Raw genomic sequence first — 23453 nt, 5'->3', positions numbered from 1 at the left:
GTACAATTCTGGAGGCCACACTTCAAAAAGATATAAAAAGGATGGCATCAGTCCTGAGGAAGGCTACTAAAATGGTGTGTGGTCTTTGTGATAAGGCATATGGGGACAGACTTAAAGATCTCAATCTGTATACTTTGGAGGAAAGATGGGAAAGGGGAGATATGATAGAGACGTTTAAATATCTACGTAATATAAATGTGCATGAGTCGAGTCTTTCATTTGAAAGGAAACTCTGAAATGAGAGGGCAGAGGATGAAGTTAAGAGATAGGCTCCAGAGAAATCTGAGGAAACACTTTTTTATAGAAAGGGTGGTAGATGCATGGAACAGTCTCCCGGAAGAGGTGGTGCAAACAGAGACTGTGTCTGAATTCAAGAGGGCCTGGGATAGGCACGTGGGATCTCTCAGAGAGAGAAAGAGATAATGGTTACTGTGGATAGGCAGACTAGATGGGCCATTTGGTCTTTATCTGCCGTCATGTTTCTATGTTTGATTCTTTACATCACATAAGGTTCACGGGAACTCCAAACACTCTTTTGGCCCATAAGTGCCAGGCTCTAAACTTTAGAAAAAGTGAAACTCTGAAGGGGGGTGAATACCTCCCCTTGGTAAAAGAGTTTACCATCCAATCATTGCATTTACTTTATAAAACATCACTCTCTAACCGTTGGTAAAAGCTTCAATTGTTTGAAAAAATTGCTTAGTCGACAAAAAATGTTCAAAGTTGTCATGCATAAGAAAATCTCTTGCTAGAAAATCTCTTGCTCAATAACAGAGAACCATGCACTTATCTGTGCAGACTTTAAAGACTGTAGATGTAAGGGCTCTGGGGTCTCAACGTGGCCCCGTTTCGGTAAACTGCTTCAGGAGACCCAATACAATACTGCACACTGGTATAAATGTATCTTCCCAAGAGATGATCTGGAAATAACAACAAATGTTATATCAAACACAGCGCAAAACACTTTTATATGATGCGCTGAGAACGATCTATACTACTTCTTGGCAGTCTAGGAGCAAGGAAGAAGCACTGAAAACACTCACGTACCGTTTGTCAAAACTTGAAGATTTCAAACGACGGAGACCGCTCACCTCCTCACCAATTTTATACTACAGTGAGGAGGAGGGGTGACCTCCGACGGAACGTGATGACGTCAGAAAAATGATGACGTCAAAAGGTTAATGTCTGAAATGAAACACTGTCATTGTAAATAAAGAGCTGTTGAAACAAAGAAAAAAACAAAGAAAAAAACTCCAATTCACAGGAACGCCACCCACTCAATCTCATTATTTAATCCACTGGGGTGGAGCGTGTTTAGCTCGAAGATCCACTTCTGTTCCTTACGCCAGAGAAGTTTGGGTATATCACCTCCTCTGGTAGTAATAACTGTATCAAGTACTGAAAATCTCAAACTGGAAATATCATGTCGCTGTTGCATCCAATGTTGTACAAGGGGAGCTTCTTGTATGCCAGAGTTTATCCTGCTAATGTGCTCACCTATCCTAGTCTTAACACTGCGTACTGTACAGCCCACGTATCTTAATCCACAGGGACATTGTATTATGTACATGACTTGTTTCGTGTTGCAATCTGAAGATGTGTGGCTAAATTTTCTTTTGGTAATCAAATTCATGTGCTGTAAGGGAACACTGTACTGGCACATTCTGCAGTGCCCACATGGATGATGCCCACTCATGTCAACGGAAATGTCCTGAAGAGGGTGTTTAAACTGGGAATGAACCAGCTTTTGCTTTAAATTTTGATTTCTGGAGAATGCAAATCGAGGAAGTTCCTGAAACTCTGGATGGTATTGCATAACGTACCAATGCTGTTTAATGGTGCGTTTAATATGAAATGCCAGCTGCGAATAAGGTAAAACACATACTAGAGATGGATCATCACTTTTGGATTGTGTTTCTAATAATAAAGGGCGGTTGGCATACAAACCCCTCTTGTATGCTTTCTTAATAACAGAGACGGGGTAACCCTTTTCTTCAAACCTGGCTTTCATAGCTTCTGCCTTAACAATGTAATCCTGTGTGGAGGTACACAGTCTTCGGAGCCTCAAGAATTGACCCGCTGGGATGTTATCCCTTAAATGTTTCGGACCCCAGAGCCCTTACATCTACAGTCTTTAAAGTCTGCACAGATAAGTGCATGGTTCTCTGTTATTGAGCAAGAGATTTTCTAGCAAGAGATTTTCTTATGCATGACAACTTTAAACATTTTTTGTCGACTAAGCAATTTTTTCAAACAATTGAAGCTTTTACCAACGGTTAGAGAGTGATGTTTTATAAAGTAAATGCAATGATTGGATGGTAAACTCTTTTACCAAGGGGAGGTATTCACCCCCCTTCAGAGTTTCACTTTTTCTGAGCATTTTTCAGACGGCATTTGCTCTCTTACCACTGGTATTTATTACTATAGTCAGTTTTCCATTTATTATCATAGTTACTTCACTGACTAGTGTATATATATATGTCCCTGTAAGCCTTTTTTGACGTAGGCTCTAAACTTTGGCTGCAACAGTCTATTCAGTATATACAATTTTGCTCACATCTCTCTCATTCTCCACTCCTTCCCAGGCATAGTTTCTTTCTTGGAAAGTCTCTCTCAATTATTTGAGGCTGTGTTGCTTCCCAGGGCATCCTCTGTGCCCATAACTAGGGAAACCTGCTTTCTCCAGAGACCTCTTAGGCCTCCAGAGAGGCGGAAAATCTCTCTTGGAAGTCACATTCCCAGGGACCTCCCTGAACTGATTCTACTCTCTGAAACAGTATGTTCCCTGCCTGAGTCCCACCCCTCTGAGTCAGGCAGGACCTGCTCAGATCAGTTAGCGCCACCTCCTGGAAGATAGCCTAACTGCCAGCTCTATGAACCAGCGTCCTCTGCTCCCCATTGATATATTAGCATCATTATTGAGGAAGAATCCCTGACTCTCACAGCGAGTTAGTGGCATATCACACATTTATATATGCAGGTTCTAGACTACTATTGGTTACACACCCACCATTGAATTAGAATGAGTAATTTTGCCTAAAGTTAGGTATGTAACTGTAGACTTTTGCTAGTATGCTATAATAGCAATTACACATGAAATTCACGCTTATTTATTTATTCAATTTTCTAAACCTCTCTCCCAGGAGAGCTGAGAACAGTTTACCTGAATTTATTCAGGTACTCAAGCATTTGTCTGTCCCGGCGGGCTCACAATCTATCTAATGTACCTGGGGCAAAGGGAGGGATTAAGTGACTTGCCCAGGGTCACAAGGAGCAGTGTGGGTTTGAACCCACAATCTCAAGGTGCTGAGGCTGTAGCTTTAGCCACTACCCTACTCTAGAATGAAGTAAAAGTGAGCCAAGTAAAGGGCATTCATGTCATTGTGACATCACTGATGAGGTTGGCTCTTAGGCATTGGTAGAATGAGGCATTATGACATCACAATACCAGCTCTGGTTATCAGAAGCTGAAACTTTTCACAATATTTATTTATTCCATTTTCTATACCGTTCTCCCAGGAGAGCTCAGAACGGTTTACACGAGTTTATTCAGGTACTCAAGCATTTTTCCCTGTCTGTCCTCACAATCTACCTAATGTACCTGGGGCAATGGGGGGATTAAATGACTTGCCCAGGGTCACAAGGAGCAGTGTGGGTTTAACCCACAACCCCAGGGTGTTGAGGCTGTAGCTTTAACCACTGCACACATCAACCCAGGGCCTAACTTTAGGCAATGTGTAGAGAGTTATGTTTTGAGCTGTACTAGACAGTGTTATGAGATACATATCTGGCATACAAAATTATAATTAAGGACTTTAGGGCAGGAAGCACCACCGATGGCAGGAATCCTCAGGCGCCCGAAGCTAGTTGTTTCCTTCTAGGCATTTTGCCAGATGGATATTAGGCTGTGTGACCTTTCTGCCCTTCCTCTGTAGACATTTGTCCAACCTCATATGCTCTGTTTCCTTCTGTCATTCCCTCGGGCAGCCAGTTGCATTGATTTACTTCTCTGTTGGAGGTTACATTTTCACCTCTAGCTTCTAAATGCGGAGTCTTCATAGGATTTGTTTTTCACGAAAACCAAAGAGCATCTTCATTACATATATTGCCATAATTCTTGCTTCTCACAAATCAATACCGTACACATCATCAGTAGTTATACCATTGGTGGTGATATCCAGTAAACAAGCTGTTATATTTGTGTCCTCTGCTGCATTTCAGAATACATTCTGACAACAGTAAAAGGGCATTATGAGGGATTTCAGCTGTGAGATCTTAGTAGGTAACAGCTGTCTGAGGGCTAGATTCTCAAAAATCTGCATTAAAAAAATGATGGGCCAACCATCCAACTACAGACCCATAGCCTCAATCCTACTGTACGTCAAACTGATGGAAGGCCTCGTAGCCAAAACTTTAACCTCATACCTAGATAAACACAACCTACTCCACCCCACACAGTCGGGCTTCAGAGCCAACTACAGCACGGAGACCCTACTAGGAACATTAATAGACACTGCAAGACAATACCTCTTTACAGGCATGAAAATCTTGCTCATACAACTAGACCTCTCTGCTGCCTTCGACTGGTAGATCACGACATTCTTCTACAAACTCTAGACTCCATAGGAATCTCAGGCAAAGTACTTGCATGGTTCAAAGGCTTCCTACAATCCAGAACCTACAGGGTTAAAACAATGCAAGAAAAATCAGAACCATGGTCCAACCCCTGCGGAGTTCCCCAAGGATCACCCTTATCACCCACACTATTCAATATATACATAGCCTCCCTCAGTTCCTACCTAGACAAACATGGCATAACTTCATATAGCTAGCAGATGACATCACTATTCTCCTCCCCTTTAATCACCAGAAGCCACCATGACAAGCACAATACACAGAACACTTGAAACGGTAGCAACATGGATGACAGAGCACAAATTAAAACTTAACCCTGACAAAACAAACTTCATCCTCCTAGAAAACAACAAAACTCCAATCTTAACAAATCTAGTAATAAACTCGATCTCATACCCAATTCAACCTACACTAAAACTTCTGGGAGTAATAATTGACAGAGGCTGTACCATGCAACCACAAATCAACAAAGTAATAAAAGCATCGTTCGTGACCATGAGAAATCTAAGATAAATCCGAAAATTCTTCGACAGGAAACAATTCCTACTTTAGATACAATCTCTTATCCTTGGACTAACAGACTACTGCAACATACTATACATCCCATGCCCAGCGACCATGATAAAACAATTACAAACAATACAAAATACAGCTCTGAGACTCGTCTACTCACTAAAAAAATATGACCATATCACACAGGGTTACCATGACTCACAATGGCTTCCAATACAAGCAAGAGTATACTTCAAATTCTATTGCCTACTTTTCAAGGCTATTAACGGCCTACTTTTCAAGGCTATTAACCTACTGGAATAACCGACTAACTCAATCCTCTTCAACCAGACACAGGAGAACCCACTCACTATTCACAAACCCATCATCTAAAAATGTCAAACGAAAAAAACTATTCTGTTATCATCCCGTCCTCCCATTAGCTCAGAACGGCCTACAAGTAAACATTCACAGTAGAGTACATTTGGACAATACAAAGTTTAAGTACAAGGACTATACGGCAATTTAAGTACAGGTTAAGAATGGACTATACAGCAATTTAAGTAGGGGATCAGAATGGATAAGGGAGGGGGAGTTTAGGGGGGTGAGGGGAAGATTGCGGTTCTAATTTTAGTTGAAGAGGAGGGTCTTTACCGCTGATGATGACTATATCTACATACCTATCTACAGTATATGCCACTGCTGATTATATGTATTTTTATAAAATATTGTTATTTATTTATTCATTCAGTTTTCTATACCATTCTCCCAGAGGAGCTCAGATCGGTTTACATAGATTTATTCAGGTATTTAAGTATTTTTCCTGTCGGCCTCACAATCTGTCTAATATACCTGGGGACCAAGTGACCTGTCTAGGGTCACAGGGAGCAGTGTGGGTTTGAATCCTCAACCTCAGGGTGTTGAGGACTGTAACTTTAATCCCTGTGCCACCCTCTCAGCCATAGTATGGTAGAAGATAGCATGGCAAACATTCTCTGACAGAGATAGCAAAACATACAATAATTAACAAAGCATGGTAAAGCATGGTATGATGAGATATAGCATGGTGAGCATACTATGTCAAAACATAGCCCAGCAAACAAAATAATTGCAAAGCATGGCTTAACACAGTATGACACGACTCAGCAAAAATGGTAAGGTCAGTGTGCACGACGAAACAGCATGGAAGACATGGAGCGTCAAACATGGAATGAGAGATCGTAGCATGGTAGATATAGTATGGCCAACATAGTAGAGTAAATATGATGTATAGTATAGTGTTGGACAAACAGTATGACAGAATGTGGAAGAGCATTTGATGAGAAAACATGGCACGGTCAGATATAGGACAAAGCACATAGCGTTTGAGATTTGAGACAGTGGAGGGTGGCTGGTATTTAAACAACACAGTGACCATTGCTGCCTAAAATGGACCTGAGTAATTATAGCCTAGATAACTCTTAATTTTATGCTGATTTGAGTTTTCATTGCTTCAACAATTTTAAGCAACAGGGGGCTAATTTCACAAAGGACCAAATGTATGCTCTATGGGAAAATGAGACCAACTGATTTTCTCACCAAAAATTCAAATTTGTGTCAAACAGATTTTCCCACCAAAACTCAAATTGGCGACCAACGGACTTTCCTGCCTCAGTCTTCTCAAGCTCCAACCAATCAGGTTTGAGAATCCAGTATATACAAAGACACATTTCAGACCTCACAGATTACCCTGATGAAAGCCACAGCAGGATGGCTGAAACGTCGCTTCTATATGACCAGACATGGCAAAACCCGAAAAACTAAACCAAGGACCAAAAATATGTCCTATAGCAGGGGTGTCCAACCTGCGGCCCCATGAAGTATTTTGTGCGGCCGCGGTCAAGTGCGATGCAGTGTTTTCCTCTGCTACCCCCGGGTGTTTACTGTTTGTTTGCTGGCCCAGGTTGGACACCCCTGTCCTATAGTGTGGCAATTGCCAGGTCAGGAAACTGTGAATGAGTGTAGATCAGGGATTCTCAGTCCAATCCTCAGGAACACCTAGCTGATTGGGTTTCCAGGATATCTACAGTGGCTATAGCTGTGATCGATTTGTACACAGTAGAGGCAGCAGTGCAAATAGATCTCATGCACATGTGACTGATAAGGTGTTTCCTGAGGACTGGGTTGAGACCCAACGGTAAATTGTCAATAACTACCATGGTACATAGAGTTTCCAGACGTCTGGATTTCCCCGGACATGTCCGGGTTTTGAAAAGCTTTGAAGAAATCAGTGTCGGGCAGGAGGGCAACTGTGCATGTGCAGATGGTGTGTGATTTGATCGCGTGACATCCGCACATGCGCGGATGTCCTCCTGCCCGACAACAGTAGGCAGTGGGGGGGGGAGGGTCTTGTGGTCTGGATTTTCTGACTGAAAAATCTGGCAACCCTAATGGTACATTCATACTTGTCAGCCTGCACAAACCCAGATGAATTTCAGTTGCGAGGTACTCATGCATTCTGACCCTGATTCTATAAATGACGCCTATAGTTTGGTGCCTAGATTGGCGCACCTAGCAGATCTAGCCACCTACCGTATATACTCGAATATAAACCTATTCAAATATAAACCGAGGTACCATTTTTTTTGCCCTGCTTTTTAGGAAGAAAATGGTAACTCGAATATAAACCGAGGATTTATATTCTACCATTCCTCCCTTGTGATGCCCTATGACCCTCCCTCCTAGAAGTCTTACCCCTCCACCGCCGCTTCAAGCCACTGGATTGTCAGCTAGTGCTCCCTCCCTTCCTCCCACCCAAGCAAAACACCCGTGTCTGCAACCCCACCTGCACCCCACTGGAATGTTAGCTAGGGCTCCTTCTCTACCTCCCAAGCAAGAGTAATGCCTGCACCACCGCCTATGCCCCAACCCTCACCAGAACATCAGCTAATTATTCCTCCTTCATTCTTAAGCAAGAGTAACTCCTGATCCCCACCCGCACCCAACCCCCCCCCCAAGAACATCAGCTACTGCTCCCTCCCAAGCCAGAAGAATACCCATACCTGCACCACCAGAACGTCAGTTAGCGCTCCTTCCCTCCCTATCAAGCGAGACATACATCTCCCCAGGCCTACCGTGATCTCCTGGTGGTCTAGCGGCATGTTGGGGCAGGAGCGAGGCTGCTGGAAATCCTGGTGGCCATTTTTATTGTGAAGGAAGAATGGGCAGGAGTGAGTGGGAATCGCTCCTGCCCCAACTTGCCGCTAGACCACCAGGAGATCGCGGTAGGCCTAGGGGATGTTAGTCTCACTTGCTAGGGAGAAAAGGAGCACAAGCTGATATTACAGTAGTGCTCAGAACAGGGGGTGTGGGTGTTCCTCTGGCTTGGGAGGGAGCAGTAGCTTATGTTCTGGTGGGGGTTGGGGCATGGATGGGGAGTGCTTGGGAGGGAGTGAGGGAGCACTAGGTGACGTTCCAGTGGGGGCATGGCCGTGGGGTGCGGGCATTTGATGATTACAGCAGCAAAGGTCTGCCTATTCAGAGGGGTTGCTGCAGCGGTGGAGGGTGAAAACTAATATAAACTGAGACCCCCATTTTTGGACTATTTTTTGGTCCAAAAGTTTCGGTTAATATTTGAGTATATTTGGTAACTTAATTTTTTAATTGGCTTAATCTGCGCTAATAATTGAAATTACCATTAAAAACAAAAACCTAGTCTAAAAAATTAATTAACCTGTAGGCCACTTCTAGGTAGGCGTCTACACCAAGGTGCCTACCAGCAAGTAGGCGTGGTTAGGGGTGGATTTGGAATGAATTTGGGGTAGATTTTGGGCATGGTTTGACTCAGGTGCCAGTAGACACCTAACTGGCACACTCATTTAAGCCAAGAAAACCCTGGCCTAAATGGCAGTGCGCTTAAGCTTTTAACACCTACCAGTGCTTAAAACCGCATAGGCGCTACTAAGTATGATTCTGTAAATGGCACCTAGTGGATGATTCACAATCATGCTCAAGAGTGTCATATAGAAGTAACATGTATAAGTCACTTTTGTCCTACGTCTGTCTTCATTAGATTGTAAGCTCTTCGAGCAGGGACCGCCTCATGCATGTTTGTTGTACAGCGTTATGTGCCTCTGGTAGTGCTTTATAAATAAATGTAGTAGTAGTGTATAGAATCAGGGCCGCCGTGTTGGAATATTGGCTTGTTATGTGGCTAAAAGTCTGCATTCACGTACAGGTGTTTATTTATTGGGCTTTATGAACTGGCTTTGTGAAGAGATTCACCCCAAGGCAGTGTACAGCAGGTACAATTTAACATAAAAAGTACAATATTGTTGAGACCATAACAATAGTAAAATGGTGAAATATATAATCAACAAGGTAAACTTTTAAATGGAATTAACATGAAAAGGTGTCATAAATATGTACATTGAATAGAACTATAGAACAATCATATAATGAAAATGTGATAAATGTGAATACAATACAAACAATAACCATAGTAGACAGCAAGGGAGAACATTCAAATAGCACAGATGCAGGAATGATGCTGACGCTGTTCCTACAGTACAATGAAACATTTTGCTATGTAGCCAAGGGCCAAGTGCAGACACGCGTGTAGAACAAGGGCAGAACAATCATATAGCATAAATAGGTTAAATGGAACCAGTGTTAAACTCTGGCATAAAGTATACAGGTTAGTGACATGCCACTGATACATGCACATTTTCCAAACACACCTCCGAAATGCTGCTATGCTGCCAAAAATTTGCGTATTATCAAGGTTTGTGCATACTTTCCTGTGGCAAAAAAAATAAAAATAAATTTGCTTTCCGTGGATTGGCTGGTTTTGCAGGTTAACTCTATTTTTACCTTGTAATGGCTATTTTTCATCCCTGAAGCCTAATCTAGGCCAGCTCAGAGTATTTAGGGCCTAAAAGTTAGTTTTAAGCATCTGGGAAGCAAAGCCCAATTGATTAGTATGAGCGCATGAGAATATTTTCTGAGGAAACAAAGCAGGAGAGTTACACTATGCTTCATGGTTGGAGAAATACCAGTTTTGACACTGCTCGCTGCAAAACTTTATATGATGTTTCTCTTAAAAAATGCCACAGTTTGCAGTGATATCTGTCAGGACTGGGTGGAAATTTCACAGCTGCTTTGTACATCCTTGCACAGCACTTACCACATAAGGCAACAGCTGTAATTCTGTTACATAAATACAAGAGTCTGTAGATTGGTCAGTACATTAGGTAATCAATCCATGCTCCCGAACTGCTGCAGATGGATGCCAATCACAGCTTTCAGCTCCTCCTCCTTCACCAGGAACAGTGGAGTGCCACTGTTATTCAACTTATTTATAAATGATCTGGAAATTGGAGCAATGAGTGAGGTGGTTAAATTTGTAGATGGCACTAAACTGTTCAAAGTTGTTAAAACACATGCAGATTGTGAAAAATTGCAGGCAGACCTTAGGAAATTGGAAGACTGGGCGTCCAAGTGGCAGATGAAATTTAACGTGGACAAATGCAAAGTGATGCACATTAGGAAGAATAACCCAAAGCACAGTTATTTGATGCTAGGGTCCACCTTGGGGGTTAGCGCCCAAGAAAAATATCTGGGTGTCATGGTAGACAATACGATGAAACCTTCTGTCCAATGTGCATTGGCAGCCAAAAAAGCAAACAAGATGTTAGGAATTATTAAAAAAGAGATGGTTAACAAGACTAAGAATGTTATAATGCTTTTGTATCGTTCTATGGTGTGACCTCATCTGGAGTATTCCGTTCAATTCTGGTCTCCTTATTTCAAGAAAGATATAATGGCATTAGAAAAGGTCAAAGAAGAATGACCAAGATGATAAAGGGGATGGAACTCCTCTCATATGAGGAAAGACAAAAAAGGTTAGGGCTTTTCAGCTTGGAAAAGAGATGTCTGAGGTGAGATATGATTGAAGTCTACAAAATCCTGAGTGGAGTGGAATGGGTACAAGTGAATCGATTTTTCACTCTCAAAAATTACAAAGACTAGGGGACACTCAGTGAAGTTACAGGGAAATATTTTTAAACCAATAGGAGGAAATATTTTTTCACTCAGAGAACAGTTAAGCTCTGGAACGCGTTGCCAGAGGTTGTGGTAGTGTGGATAGCATAGCTGGATTTAAGAAAGGTTTGGACCATTTCTGGGAGGAAAAGTCCATAGTCTGTTATTGAGACAGACATGGGGGAAAGCCCTGGATCGGTAGCATGGAATGTTGCCACTCTTTGGGTTTTGGCCAGGTACTAGTGACCTGGATTGGCCACCATGAGAACGGGCTACTGGGCTAGATGAACCATTGATCTGACCCAATAAGGCTATTCTTATGTTCATATGTTTGGTTTTTATAATTTTTCAGTATTTTCTTCGTTTTTGGGGGGGGGCTACTGCCTGGGGGAGGATGTAGACTCTGCAAGTGCGGACTACAACTTGTAGCGCAACCCCAGGTATACCCGAACCAGCCTGCTTTGGATTTTTTCGAGGCTTGGGATCCTTTCCCCTGGAAGCCAGTTTGCATTCTGATTTATTAGAGATTTAAGTGCAGGCTGTGGGGCCCCCTGTGTCATTCCATTTGGGGTTCAGGGAGCCTTCTGTGTTTTAATCTCCCCCACCCCCATCACGCTGTGAGGATCTATGGGAGGTGGAGTCCTCAATTGGTATCTATCTGACTGGCAGCCCGAAGATCTCTAGTTGTGGATTCATTCCATTAAGGATTTGAGGCAGAACGTTCTCTCCATGTAGTCAGGCTGAGCAAAGCTGACACAGACAGGCACAATCAAAGCACAGTGAATACAGCCCTTTATTTCCTATGGGAAAAAACGAGGGGGTGGGCATGTGTTAGAAAAAAAGTTCCATTTAAGGGTTTCTGGGGCTAGAGCAAGGGTTCCCCTTCTCCGCAACTGCTTTCCCTGCATTTTTTGAACTTCAGAGGAGGCCTCAAGAGCTCTTTTTGGTGCAAATTCGCTGGCGGTGGCCATCTTGGATTATAAACAGTCATCTTTTCTAAAGGTTCCATCTGCCTCAAAACCCCTCGATTTGGCTCAAAATAATTTGAGATGGACTTCTCAGGCTTCTCTGCCCCTATATCATGCCAGTTTTGCACTGGATGGCTGGCCGAGGAGCTTCTGTTTACTGCCTGTTTACCGTATGCCTTGGGGCACACATGGGAGAGGCAGGAGCCACGGGCTCAGCCTCCATGGAGTCCTCTAGGACTGGGGAACTGCAGGGGGTCTGAGTGGTGAGGAGAAAATCCCTTCTGGAGACCACAAACAGATTGTGAGCCTTCGGGACAGTTGGAGAACTTCCAAGTACCTATCTTTATTTATTTTATTTTATTGTATCTTTAATGTATCTTTATTGTAAACCGCTTTGAACCTCACGGTATAGCGGTTTATAAGAAATAAATTTAATTTAATTTAAAAACAGTTATGGTGAGAAATGCAAGTGTGTGGACGCTGCAAGTGTGTGGATGCTGTAAAGCCCAAAAGAAGCCAGTCTGTGTTCCTGCAGGGTTCTTTGGGGCCACCTGTTCAAGGTTTTATCCCAGAGTTTGTGAAAGCTTATTTGATGATTCTGGGGTGCACTGCACTGCCTGGGGACATGCCGGCTTTGGAACAGGGAAAGATCCCTCCTTTGGAGGTCTCCCCACCACAGAGAAAGCCAGCTCCCAGTCAAAGTGATCAAGTGGAACAGGACTGGGAGGATTGGAGGTCATGTCTTTAGTGCCCCAGGGCTCAGCTGCTTTTCTGGAGGATTCTGGTTCCTTGTCAGGAACCTGGAGTCAAGAGGCGATAGTTGCACTCGACCAGGGAGACTCTATCAGTGCAGCAGTTTTTTGAGTCAGCTACCATCTCACATGCTATTACAGATGTGTTCAGGGAGTTAAAGTTGGAGCCCCAGTAACCTTCCACTTCACAGTACATGATCATGGGCAGCACAAATGCTCAGATCATCTTTTTTTCCTGTGCATTTGAACATCACCATGCTAGTCACTGAGCAATAGGAGTCTCTGTGGAAGGCTCTCTGAAGTTGGCAAAAACTATGTCTGGCTATTCCTCTCATGCACTCAAGCATCTTCCTGGCTTTGACCATTGCTTTTTCTACCTGTTTTGCTACCTTGAGATCATCAGATGCAATCACCCCCAAGTCCCGCTCTTCTGTGCATAGAAACTCCTCACCTCCTATACTATAACGTTCTCCTGGATTTTTGCAGCCCAAGTGCATGACCCTGCAAATTTTAGCATTAAATCTTAGTTGCCAATTGCTTGAACATTCTTCAAGCTTCGCCAGATCCCTCCTCATGTTACACACACTCTCCAGGATGTCTACCCTATTACAGAGCTTGGTATCATTGACAAAAAGACAGACTTTACCAGACAGACCTTCCACAATATCACTCATAAATATGTTACATAGAGCTGGCTCAAGGACAGATCCTTGTGGCATTCCACTAACAACATCCTTTTTCTCCAAGCAAACTCCATTTACCACTACCCTTTTGTCTGCTTCCACTTAACCAGCTTTTAATCCAGTTTGTCACTTTAGGGTCCATACCGTATGCATTCGGTTTATTTATCAATCTCCTATGTGGCACTGTGTTGAAAGCTTTGCTAAAGTCCAAGTACACCACATCTAGCACCCCTCCCATATCTAACTGTTTAGACACCCAGTTTAGACATCTAGGGCCCCTCCCATATCCAACTGTTTAGATACCCAAAGAAATGAATCAGATTCATTTGACAAGACCTGCCTCTCATAAAACCATGCTGCCTCGGGTCCTGCATTCCATTCGATTCTAGAAATTTCACTATCTTATGCTTAAGAAGTGTTTCCATTAGTTTACTCACTACCGAGTTCTGCTTAAGCAGTAGAAGTGTTTCTATTAGTTTACTCACTACTAACTGGCCTGTAATTCCCAACCAGAGAAAACAAACCAAAAACTGCAGACTTTGTACACGATGCAGGCAGACTTTATTATGACAAGTAAATCTTTGATTAAAAACCTTTTACCAGGCAAGGGACCCAACATGGTCCGTGTTTCGTACAATCTTCATCAGGGGTCCATTTTAGATAAAAGGGAAAGATATCAAAAGAATAGCCTTGGACAAATAGCGGCTTCCGTTGCTGCTGGGGACGGAGGAACGGCTCTCGCCCCCTGCTCTCGGTCGCGTCTCCTCTCTTCCCGGCTCCCCGAACAGAGTCTGTTCCCAGCAGCAACGGAAGCCGCTATTTGTCCAAGGCTATTCTTTTGATATCTTTCCCTTTTATCTAAAATGGACCCCTGATGAAGATTTTACGAAACACGGACCGTGTTGGGTCCCTTGCCTGGTAAAAGGTTTTTAATCAAAGATTTACTTGTCATAATAAAGTCTGCCTGCATCGTGTACAAAGTCTGCAGTTTTTGGTTTGTTTTCTCTGGATTGTTTTTTACTGCAGACAGTTGGACCTTTGGTCTTTCCTTTTGGTTTGGTTTGCTGTTCTGTAATTCCCAACCTCCAACTTCCACTTTTGTGCAAAGGGACCACATCCACCCTTCTCCAGCCCTCTGGGTCCACACCATACTCTAAGGAAGCATTGAAAAGATGGGACAACGGAGCTGCCAGAACTTCTCTGAGTTCCTTGAGTACCCTGGGATGTATCCCATCAGGCCCCATTGCTTTGTCTATTTTTAATTTAGCTAGCTTTTCACAAACACAGTCTTGATAATTTTTCCAAATCTACTACACATCTATTCCCATTTGTGTTCATTTTCTATGGTCCTAACCCCGGTCTCTTATCCGTGAACACAGAACAGCAGTTCAGCCTTATCCTTATTGGTTTCTGCAAATTGGTCCCCTTCACCCTTGAGCCTCATTATGCCATTTTGACACTTCATCCTATCACTTAATATTTAAAAACATTTTGTCCCCCAATTTTACCATATCGGCTGTCTTCCATTTGCATCTTTGCTTCTCGTAGTTTTCCACATATTTGTGTCTGTCTTTCTATTTCTGCGACGTCTTGTAATTTACAAAGGCTAACCTTTATTCTCTCACCTTTTCAGCTACTGCATTTGAGAACCAAAGTGGCCTTCTTTTCCTTTTACCTTTTTGTACTTTTCAACATAAAGATTTGTTGCCTTCAGAATATCTCCTTTCAGTTTCACTCACTGCTTTTCTACTTCATTCAGCTGTTTCCATCCAACTAACTCTTTCTTGAGGCATTCCCCCATCTTGACAAAGTTAGTTCTTTTGAAGTTTAGAACCTTCAGATTTGATTAAATCCTCTCATCCCTCATTTTAATTTTGAACCTCACCATTCTGTGATCACTAGATGACAAATGATCACCCACCGTAGTCTCAGAAACGCTTTCCCTGTTCATAAGCATCAAGTCCAGAATAAATCTATCCTGCTTGGGTTCCATTACTAATTGCAAGAACAATTCTTCCTGTAATGAATCCAAGATCTCTCTGCTTCTAGACGACCTCACAGCAGGGATGACCCAATCAACCATCAGGCATATTAAAAGTATGTGATCTTCAGAGAAGTTCCCTGTGCCCCTCCTCTTTTCTTCTGTTACAGTGGAGATCAATTTCTTTGGTACAAACTGAAGATGGTGCTATACTCCACTGGTGGAGGAGAAGGAGCTGAAAGATGTGATTGACATTATTCTGCAAGTAGTTAATGAGCACAGATTGATCACCTAACGTACAGCCTAATGTACAGACTCCTTTGTGTATTAACGGAAAGAAGATTATCCGGGTAAGAACCTAATCTTTCATTTTAAAGAGTTTTGTGGCACAGTTGTCTGCTTGAACTCAGAAAACTGTTTGTTTTAAAGAAGTTTGTGGCACAGTTGTCTGCTTGAACTTGAAAAACTGTTTGTAATATTCTGTGAGTTTGAGATCAGTCTAGCGCAGGGGTGGGCAGCCTTTATATACAGAGGGCCACATGAATATCAGTACTATCCCTAGTCGGCCACAACGTTACATAATGTCAGAACCGAAAATGAACAGAACTCCATAAATTTTCTCTGATAAATAAATAAGTTCAAATTTAACCAAAAATGAAGGAAAAAACTACTAGAGCATCTATTATAAAAATATTTGCAGATTTAAAATCACCAAAACTCTGGTTAATGACATTTTCTTTGCATACTTTCCATAGTCTCGCAGGCTGCATAAAATTCAATGACAAGCCGCAGGTTGCCCACCCCTGGTCTAGTTGATATCAGACAAGTGGTGACATCATTGAGACATAAATCTAGTTACCAAATAACTTTGTATTTCACAGCATTCTCTGAGGTATAGAAATGACACAAATCTTTTCCTCCTCTTTGGTGAGCTGGTCCTGTTGGTGAACATCTACTAACTGTATTTTTCTTTCCGTTTATTTGTCTAAGGTGGTGGTAAATGCCCTGATCGGTGCTATCCCTTCCATCATGAATGTGCTTCTGGTCTGCCTCATTTTCTGGCTCATTTTTAGCATCATGGGAGTGACCTTATTTGCAGGCAAATTTGGAAAATGTGTCAACCTCACAACGAAAGAGGCATTCCCACAGGATGTGATCAACAACAAATCAGAATGTGAGGCAAGGAATCAAACAGAATTCTACTGGACAAAAGTTAAGGTCAACTTTGATAATGTTGGTGCTGGATATCTTGCCCTTTTGCAAGTGGTAAGTTGTAAGGAACATACTTTTTCATTTTAACAGAGAGGTTTTCTGAAGTGTTTATAGTGTATGGCCACTCAGGCAGCGAAGATAGACAACCACCCCAGACTACAAGATGTTCAGAAAGGAAATAAAAACTATACTCTTCAAAAAATCCCTTAATAAAGCTTAATACCATGATAAAGCTTAACCCCCCCTCTTACCATCCCCTCCCTAACCCCAGATCCTACTTTTCCCTCTCTTGGAAACCTTCTCTGATCTAACGTTGTAACCCTTCTTCCATAACTCTTTTTGTAATCCGCTTTGAACCGAAAGGTAATGGCGGAATAGAAATCTGTAATGTAATGTAATGTAATTATAGGTCGTACAGCACAAGTGAAATCCCATGGCTCTATGCCACCTTTCTCAAAGAGTTGTTAGTGTGACTGCACATAACTTAGAAATCTGCTGGGACCCACCTACTGAACCTGAAATGGCAGGCATAAGCTGGCACACCTAAGTGGGTCTTGTAGTGTGCACATTTGATACTATTCTATAAGGTTCACAGGTAGATGGAACACTCATCACACACCCAAGCTAAGCCCACTGGTACAGTCCGTTTGCTGTTATGCACCGTCTTCCCAACTAAATTGGTAACAAGGCAATTAGTACCAATACATGGGTGCTAATTTGTACTCTAACTGTAATCTATTTGTTATATCACACAGTAACGTACAGTCAATTTAATATCCAATTTGCAAGTTCTTCCTGAATTAATCCAGGTACCTCTCCTCCCTTGTAACAAAAAAAAAAAACAACCCCCCCCCCCAAAAAAAAAACTATTGTAACTTCACTGGAAATGTCCAGTTAGCTCTTTTGTAATCCGCCTTGAACTGCAAGGTATAGGCGGAATAGAAGTCCCTAATGTAATGTAATTCACACTAATTGCCACCCAATTGAATTTGGGGTGTACATCGTGCTATGTTATTCTATAACAATGTGCACCCAAGTCCCATAGTGTGTAGCCCAAAAGAGGGCAGGGCTATGGGAGGTGCATGGATGTGTTAGGGGCATTCCTAAAGTCTGCTCTCAGAGTTGTAGAATATCAGCGATATATGCCCAAACTGGGCACTGGGAATTATACCTAGTTTCAGCAGCACATAAGTCCTGGCATTTTGGGCGTTGGCATGTAATGCTACAAAAGGTATTCATCTTTGAGTGGCTATTATAGATTTTAGAACTGAACATTGATTTTTTTTGGGGGGGGGCCTGATTTTTGAGCACCATTTACTGAATCTAGCCCCATGTGACTAGAGTCATAAATGCCAATTTGTGACATCATTCACACATGTAGTGTGCCTATTCTGTAAATTACTGTACATAACTTTAGCACACTTTATAGAATTTTCCTAAATGGCATTTAGTTTACATGTGAAATTTACATGTGAAGTTTACATGTGAAATTTAGACATGCGTGTTGCAAACCTGCCTAAATCCCAATTTTTAAAAGCCTGGATAAACACGTATAAAATGCAAAAACATGCATCTGGCATGGAGGCATGATCAAGGCATGTTTTGGGTGGAACTAGGATGGGACAACATCAATATCTGAATTTACATCTGCTCCCAAGGTTGTCTATGCTTTAGAAAGCTTTTCATTTTTTGTGTAGCGCTCCTCTAGAGGGATTAGGGGTGACCTCCTCTTTAATCGATCAGTGTTCTTTCCCCTCTTCTGCCCCCCACCCCCCCAGAAACGATATTGACAAGGAATATTAGGCTCTCTGATAGCTTTGGGAAAATAATAACCTGGCTGTTTCTAAAATGGCTGGCAAGAATGTGTATGTTTCAGCACATTTATGTTGCCATGTTGCTGTTTTGACCCTGTTGATAATTTAAATGCTTATGGTTCTAGAATGGATGCCTACATTATAGGAGCCTAAGTCCTTCAGAGAATCACGACTAGCAGTGCCTAAGTCCTCCTCTGCCAAAAACTTTGGTGTTAGACGCCATGTGATAGGCGCCTATCTTTTGTAGAATCGTACCTAAGATAGGCACCTATCACCCAATTAAAAAAAAACATTTTTAAATTATGAGCTTGTTAAACCTCATAATTTAAGCCAATTTACTAATTAAGATAGGCGCCTACTAATTAACTGTAGACATTACATTACTGTTTTCTATCCTGCCAATATCTTTCAGTTCTAGGCGGTTTACAAAAAGAGTTGGTCAGGGCATTCCCAGGGAGCTTACAAAGTTGAACAGCTTAGAATGAGCTTAGAAGAATTGATAGTATGAGCGATGGGATCTGGGGAAGGGTTTATAAGGGTTAGTTAGGTCATTTGATGAGTTTTTTGAAAAAGCTTAGTTTTCAGTTCTTTCCTGAATGTTTTGTAGTTGGTCGTCTTGGTCAGTAGCTTGGAGAGGTGGCGGTCTATTTTCGCTGCTCTGGTGGCTAGTAGTTCATCATATAATTTTTTGCTTTGTATGCCTTTTACTGGGGGGTGGGTGAAGAGATCCTGTATTCTCCTTGGACTTGATGTGTTTTTTTCTGATTAGGTGGTTGTCCAGTTCCATTTAGGGCTCTGAATAGGGTGCAGTAGAATTTGTATTGTATGCGTGCTTGCATTGGGAGCCAGTGTGAGTCTCGGAAAGCAGTGATAATGTGATCGTATTTTTTCAGCTATATCAGTCTGAAAGCTGTAGTTTGCACTGTTTGTAATTGTTTTAGAGGGTAGGTGGGGCATGACAGGTATAGGATGTTACAGTAGTCCAGGAGTCCCAGGATTATATTTCTCCCCCCCCCCTTCCTATTTGTTCCTAGGGGCTCTACAGTTCCACCTACCCAGTATGTATTTGTTATTAGTCATGTACGTCTTACTTGTCTGATCCCTAGTAGATTTGTTATCTTGGCCAAGTATGTTCAGTTTGTCAAAATATTTATTTGTCTATATGTTATTTTTTAATATTTTGTAAATCGCTTTGCATTTTGAATAAGCGTTTAATCAAAAACTTGAATAAACTTGATAAACTTGATGATTAGCGCTTGGACCATAAGTCTGAATTGTTCTTTGTTGAAGTATTTTCGGATTCGGTTGTGAATGCCTTCTGGACCATTTTACTGATTTGCAGTTGCATGGTGCAGCCCTTGGCTATCATTATTCCCATCAATTGTAGGTTGCGTTGTAAGGGATATAAGATTGAATTTAATTCTAGGTTTGTTATGGTGGGGTTTTTTGTTTTTTCTAGAAGTAGGAATTTGGTTTTGTCTTGGTTCAGCTTTAATTTGTGGTCTCTCACCTAGTTATTTAGGTGCCTCTTATAGAATTTGCTTCTTTGTATTGGTGCTTTGTACTTTCATGTGTGCAACCCTTGTTTGCCTGGTGAATATCAGGTAAATTACTAAAAGTATTTTCAGAATTGTTATTTGGGGTCAGGACCAAGATCAGCAGAGCTGGAAAACTGAATGGGACCTGAGTTGGCCATTGTTGGAAATAGGATACTGGGCTTGATGTTTGGCATCATGTGATTGGGCTGAGCGGTCAACACCCATCTCATATCTCTGCTCCCCAGGTGCTTCTGCTGGAATAAACACAACAGCACACTTAATCCACACACTCTTAAAACTCCTGACCAGATCTCTCCAGGCTCCTCCTGGTCATCTCCGGGTTCTCGCTGGACTCCATGGTCTTCTCTGTGTCCTCTCCCGACCCTTCATTGGCCCTCCAGGTCTTCCAGCTGCTTCCAGTGCCATTACCCGTCTCTCTGCTGGTTGCAACTGGTGGTTGCTCGCCAGACCTTTGGTCCTTGATCTCCCAGGTCTGTCAGGCTGCTTCCCAGGGCTCCTCTGGAAGATTCTGGTGCCATTACCGGTCTCTCCGCTGGTCCCTCCGCTGATCACTTGCTAGACCCCCTCAGACTTGGATCTTGATTTTTCAATGTGGGTCCACTGCCAGTCCCTATGCTCCCCGGTCTGTTGGATCCCCATGGATCCTAGAAACTTCACTGGTCCTTCTGTCAGCCATCAAACCTGAGCCCCTCCCTGGACTCCAGGCTCTACTGGGCCCTCCAGCTACTCCTCCTTCCAGGCATCTTTTCCTGGACACACATACTGAGGACTCTCCCAGTCCCTCAGACATCTTATCACAGATGCACACCATAAGGACTCTTCCGATCTCCCAGCCATTTCCTTTCTGAGAGCTCTTCCTGAGATTCACTTCCTTTCCCTCAGCTGCTCTCTATGAAGAGAGCCCCATCACTCACACCTCTGGTCACTCACACTCACCATACCACTCTCTGCTGGTCACTCTCAAGATCTACCAGAGAGATCAGTATAGCAGACTTACTGAGAGTTAGGGCAGAGACCAGCATTCCTCCCATCCAGAATAACCTGGCTCCCAAAAAAGCTTCTTTTCTTCCTAGCTTTCTGCTCTGGACCTGTCCTTTTCAGCACCATTGTTCCCTCAGGGTGAGTGGACAGCTCCCAGCAGCCTTTACAGGGTGTTATGCAGATTAGCTCCTTCTTTTTACTGCTCAGGCTCCCTCCTCTGGCGAGTGACAGGAACTTTACCCTGTCACAATGCTGCTTCATTCTGTATGGCAATTCTTATGTTATTAATAACTCCACACTTTTCTCACCCAATAATGTCCAGGCCATTGTTTGTAAACTCCAACCACATATTTTTCTCACTTGGGTGATACAAAATGCCAACAAAACATTTATTTCAGGAACTATTTCCAGCCACAAAAAGTATTCAAGGTAAAGCTTTTTTCCAATGATGGTCACAAAATGGTACTTACACAGTTACTTTAGCAGAAGTTAGCTAACCCTCAGGTATACTTGCTTTGGAAGTGTTTTGATAAGGTTTTTCAACTGTTCTGTATAATTTTGTTTGGGTTCTTCAGTCAGTTTCTTATAGTATGTGTTGTCTGTGACCTTCTTGAATGTATTTCTGTGTGTTCATGATCACTACAAGAACCTCCTTTGTCTACAGGTTTGATGACAATGTTTTTATTATTTTGCAAACTTTTTTAATGGCAGCTCATTCTGATGGAGAAGGGTTGTATAGAATTTTCTTTTGTTTGCTGGAAAGTTGTGATTTCACCCTATGTCTGAAATTCTCGCAATTGTCTAATTCTTTGTTTTGTCCATGCATGGAGTAAAATATGTTTTCTTTTGTTTAAATCGTATTGCAGTCTGTTGGGAGTCTATTGTTGAAATGTATTTTCAAGCGGAGTTTTCTGAAGAATTATTCTGGATTTGAGTATAGTTGAATTTCATCCAGTTTGCTAGCTGGACAGAACGAGAGTCCTCTAAATTAAACTAAACCTTAAGTTTATATACCGCATCCTCTCCACGGAAGACAGTGCAGAGATCTCCTGCAGTGATAATTGGTAGCTGGAGAGGTTTTACTATCCCTATTTGATTAGCGCTTCCATTGGTGTGGTCAGTGGGATTTTGCCTGCAGGGAGTCTGCTGTAGAGAATGACACGGTGACAAAATTCATCACTGTCCCCGTCCCCGCGGATAACCGCGGGAAATAAACCCATGTCATTTTCTAGTGTCTATTTCATCCTCTGTCCTTCTACACCAGCATTCTTCAAAGCAAAGCTTGCGGGTCAGTGGTTGTGGCCATTCATACTTTGATTCTTCCCTCTTTCCTTAAAGAATGACATGAAGATGATTTCCCGCGGTTATCCACTGGGACGGGAACGGTGATGAATTTTGTGATGAACACAGAAGATTTAGAATCAGAAAATAATATTAAAGATTGAACTAGGCCAGTTACTGGGCAGACTTGTACGGTCTGTGTCTGTGCATGGCCGTTTGGAGGAGGATGGGCTGGAGTAAGTCTTAACAGAGATTTTGGCAGTTGGAACTCAAGCACAGTACCGGGTAAAGCTTTGGATTCTCGCCCAGAAATAGCTAAGAAGAAAAAAAAAAAAAAAATTTAAATTGAATCAGGTTGGGCAGACTGGATGGACCATTCGGGTCTTTATCTGCCGTCATCTACTATGTTACTATGTTACTATGTTACTATGTGTCATTCTCTAGACTCTGCTGGATTCCCTGATCACCTTATCTATTTGAATTCCGATTCTCATATTCTTCAGATGGATTGGAAAGTGTGTCCAAGTTGTTAGGATCTGTTCCATCTGGTGTTGCCTCACCCTGGCTCCATGAGATGCTGTTCTCTGTGTGATTCTGCAGGAGAGAAGTCAGCTTTTAGTCTTTTTTTTTTGTGAACAGAATCATACAGAGTACAGCATTTCATGGAGCACTGTCGACACAACACCTGATGGAACAGACCCTAACAACCAGGAGACACACGTTCCAATCCATCTAAAGAATATAAGAATCAGAATTCAAGCACTGCAGCTCCCTGTGACCCTGCGCAAGCCGCCTAACCCTCCTGCCCCGAGTACAAAAACTTATTGTGAGCCTACCAGGGACAGAGAAAGTATCTGAATTGCTGTGTAGCACTATAGGAACGATTGTAGCAGTAGTAATAGTACTTGTTCTATTGATCACTCTCTCCTCAAAAATGGATTTCCTGTCCTATTAACCCTCTTTCTTCCTCCCCTCTTAAAGTCAATCAATTTGTACCTTTGCTTAATCTTTGTAAACCGCATAGAACTTCACGGTATTGCGGTATATAAGCTGTTATTATTATTATTATTATTA

The 23453-nt window shown here is 42.3% G+C and overlaps 1 protein-coding gene across 6 annotated transcripts in view; it reads left to right on the top strand.

Annotated features, from left to right (window-relative positions):
• The window catches only part of LOC117354345 (sodium channel protein type 5 subunit alpha-like), an 839094-nt gene that overhangs the window by 788598 nt on the left and 27043 nt on the right, over positions 1 to 23453 (top strand). For all 6 annotated transcript variants that reach the window (XM_033931713.1, XM_033931710.1, XM_033931711.1 and 3 more), the window contains one exon: positions 16523 to 16798. In XM_033931713.1, coding sequence (XP_033787604.1) covers positions 16523 to 16798 — 276 coding nt within the window. The remainder of the gene's footprint in view (positions 1 to 16522; positions 16799 to 23453) is intronic.

This window comes from Geotrypetes seraphini, chromosome 2 (assembly GCF_902459505.1).
Source record: "Geotrypetes seraphini chromosome 2, aGeoSer1.1, whole genome shotgun sequence".
In the NCBI taxonomy this organism is placed as follows: domain Eukaryota; kingdom Metazoa; phylum Chordata; class Amphibia; order Gymnophiona; family Dermophiidae; genus Geotrypetes; species Geotrypetes seraphini.
The sequence above is the reverse complement of the archived record's forward strand: the minus strand, read 5'-3'. Positions and strand labels throughout refer to the sequence as shown.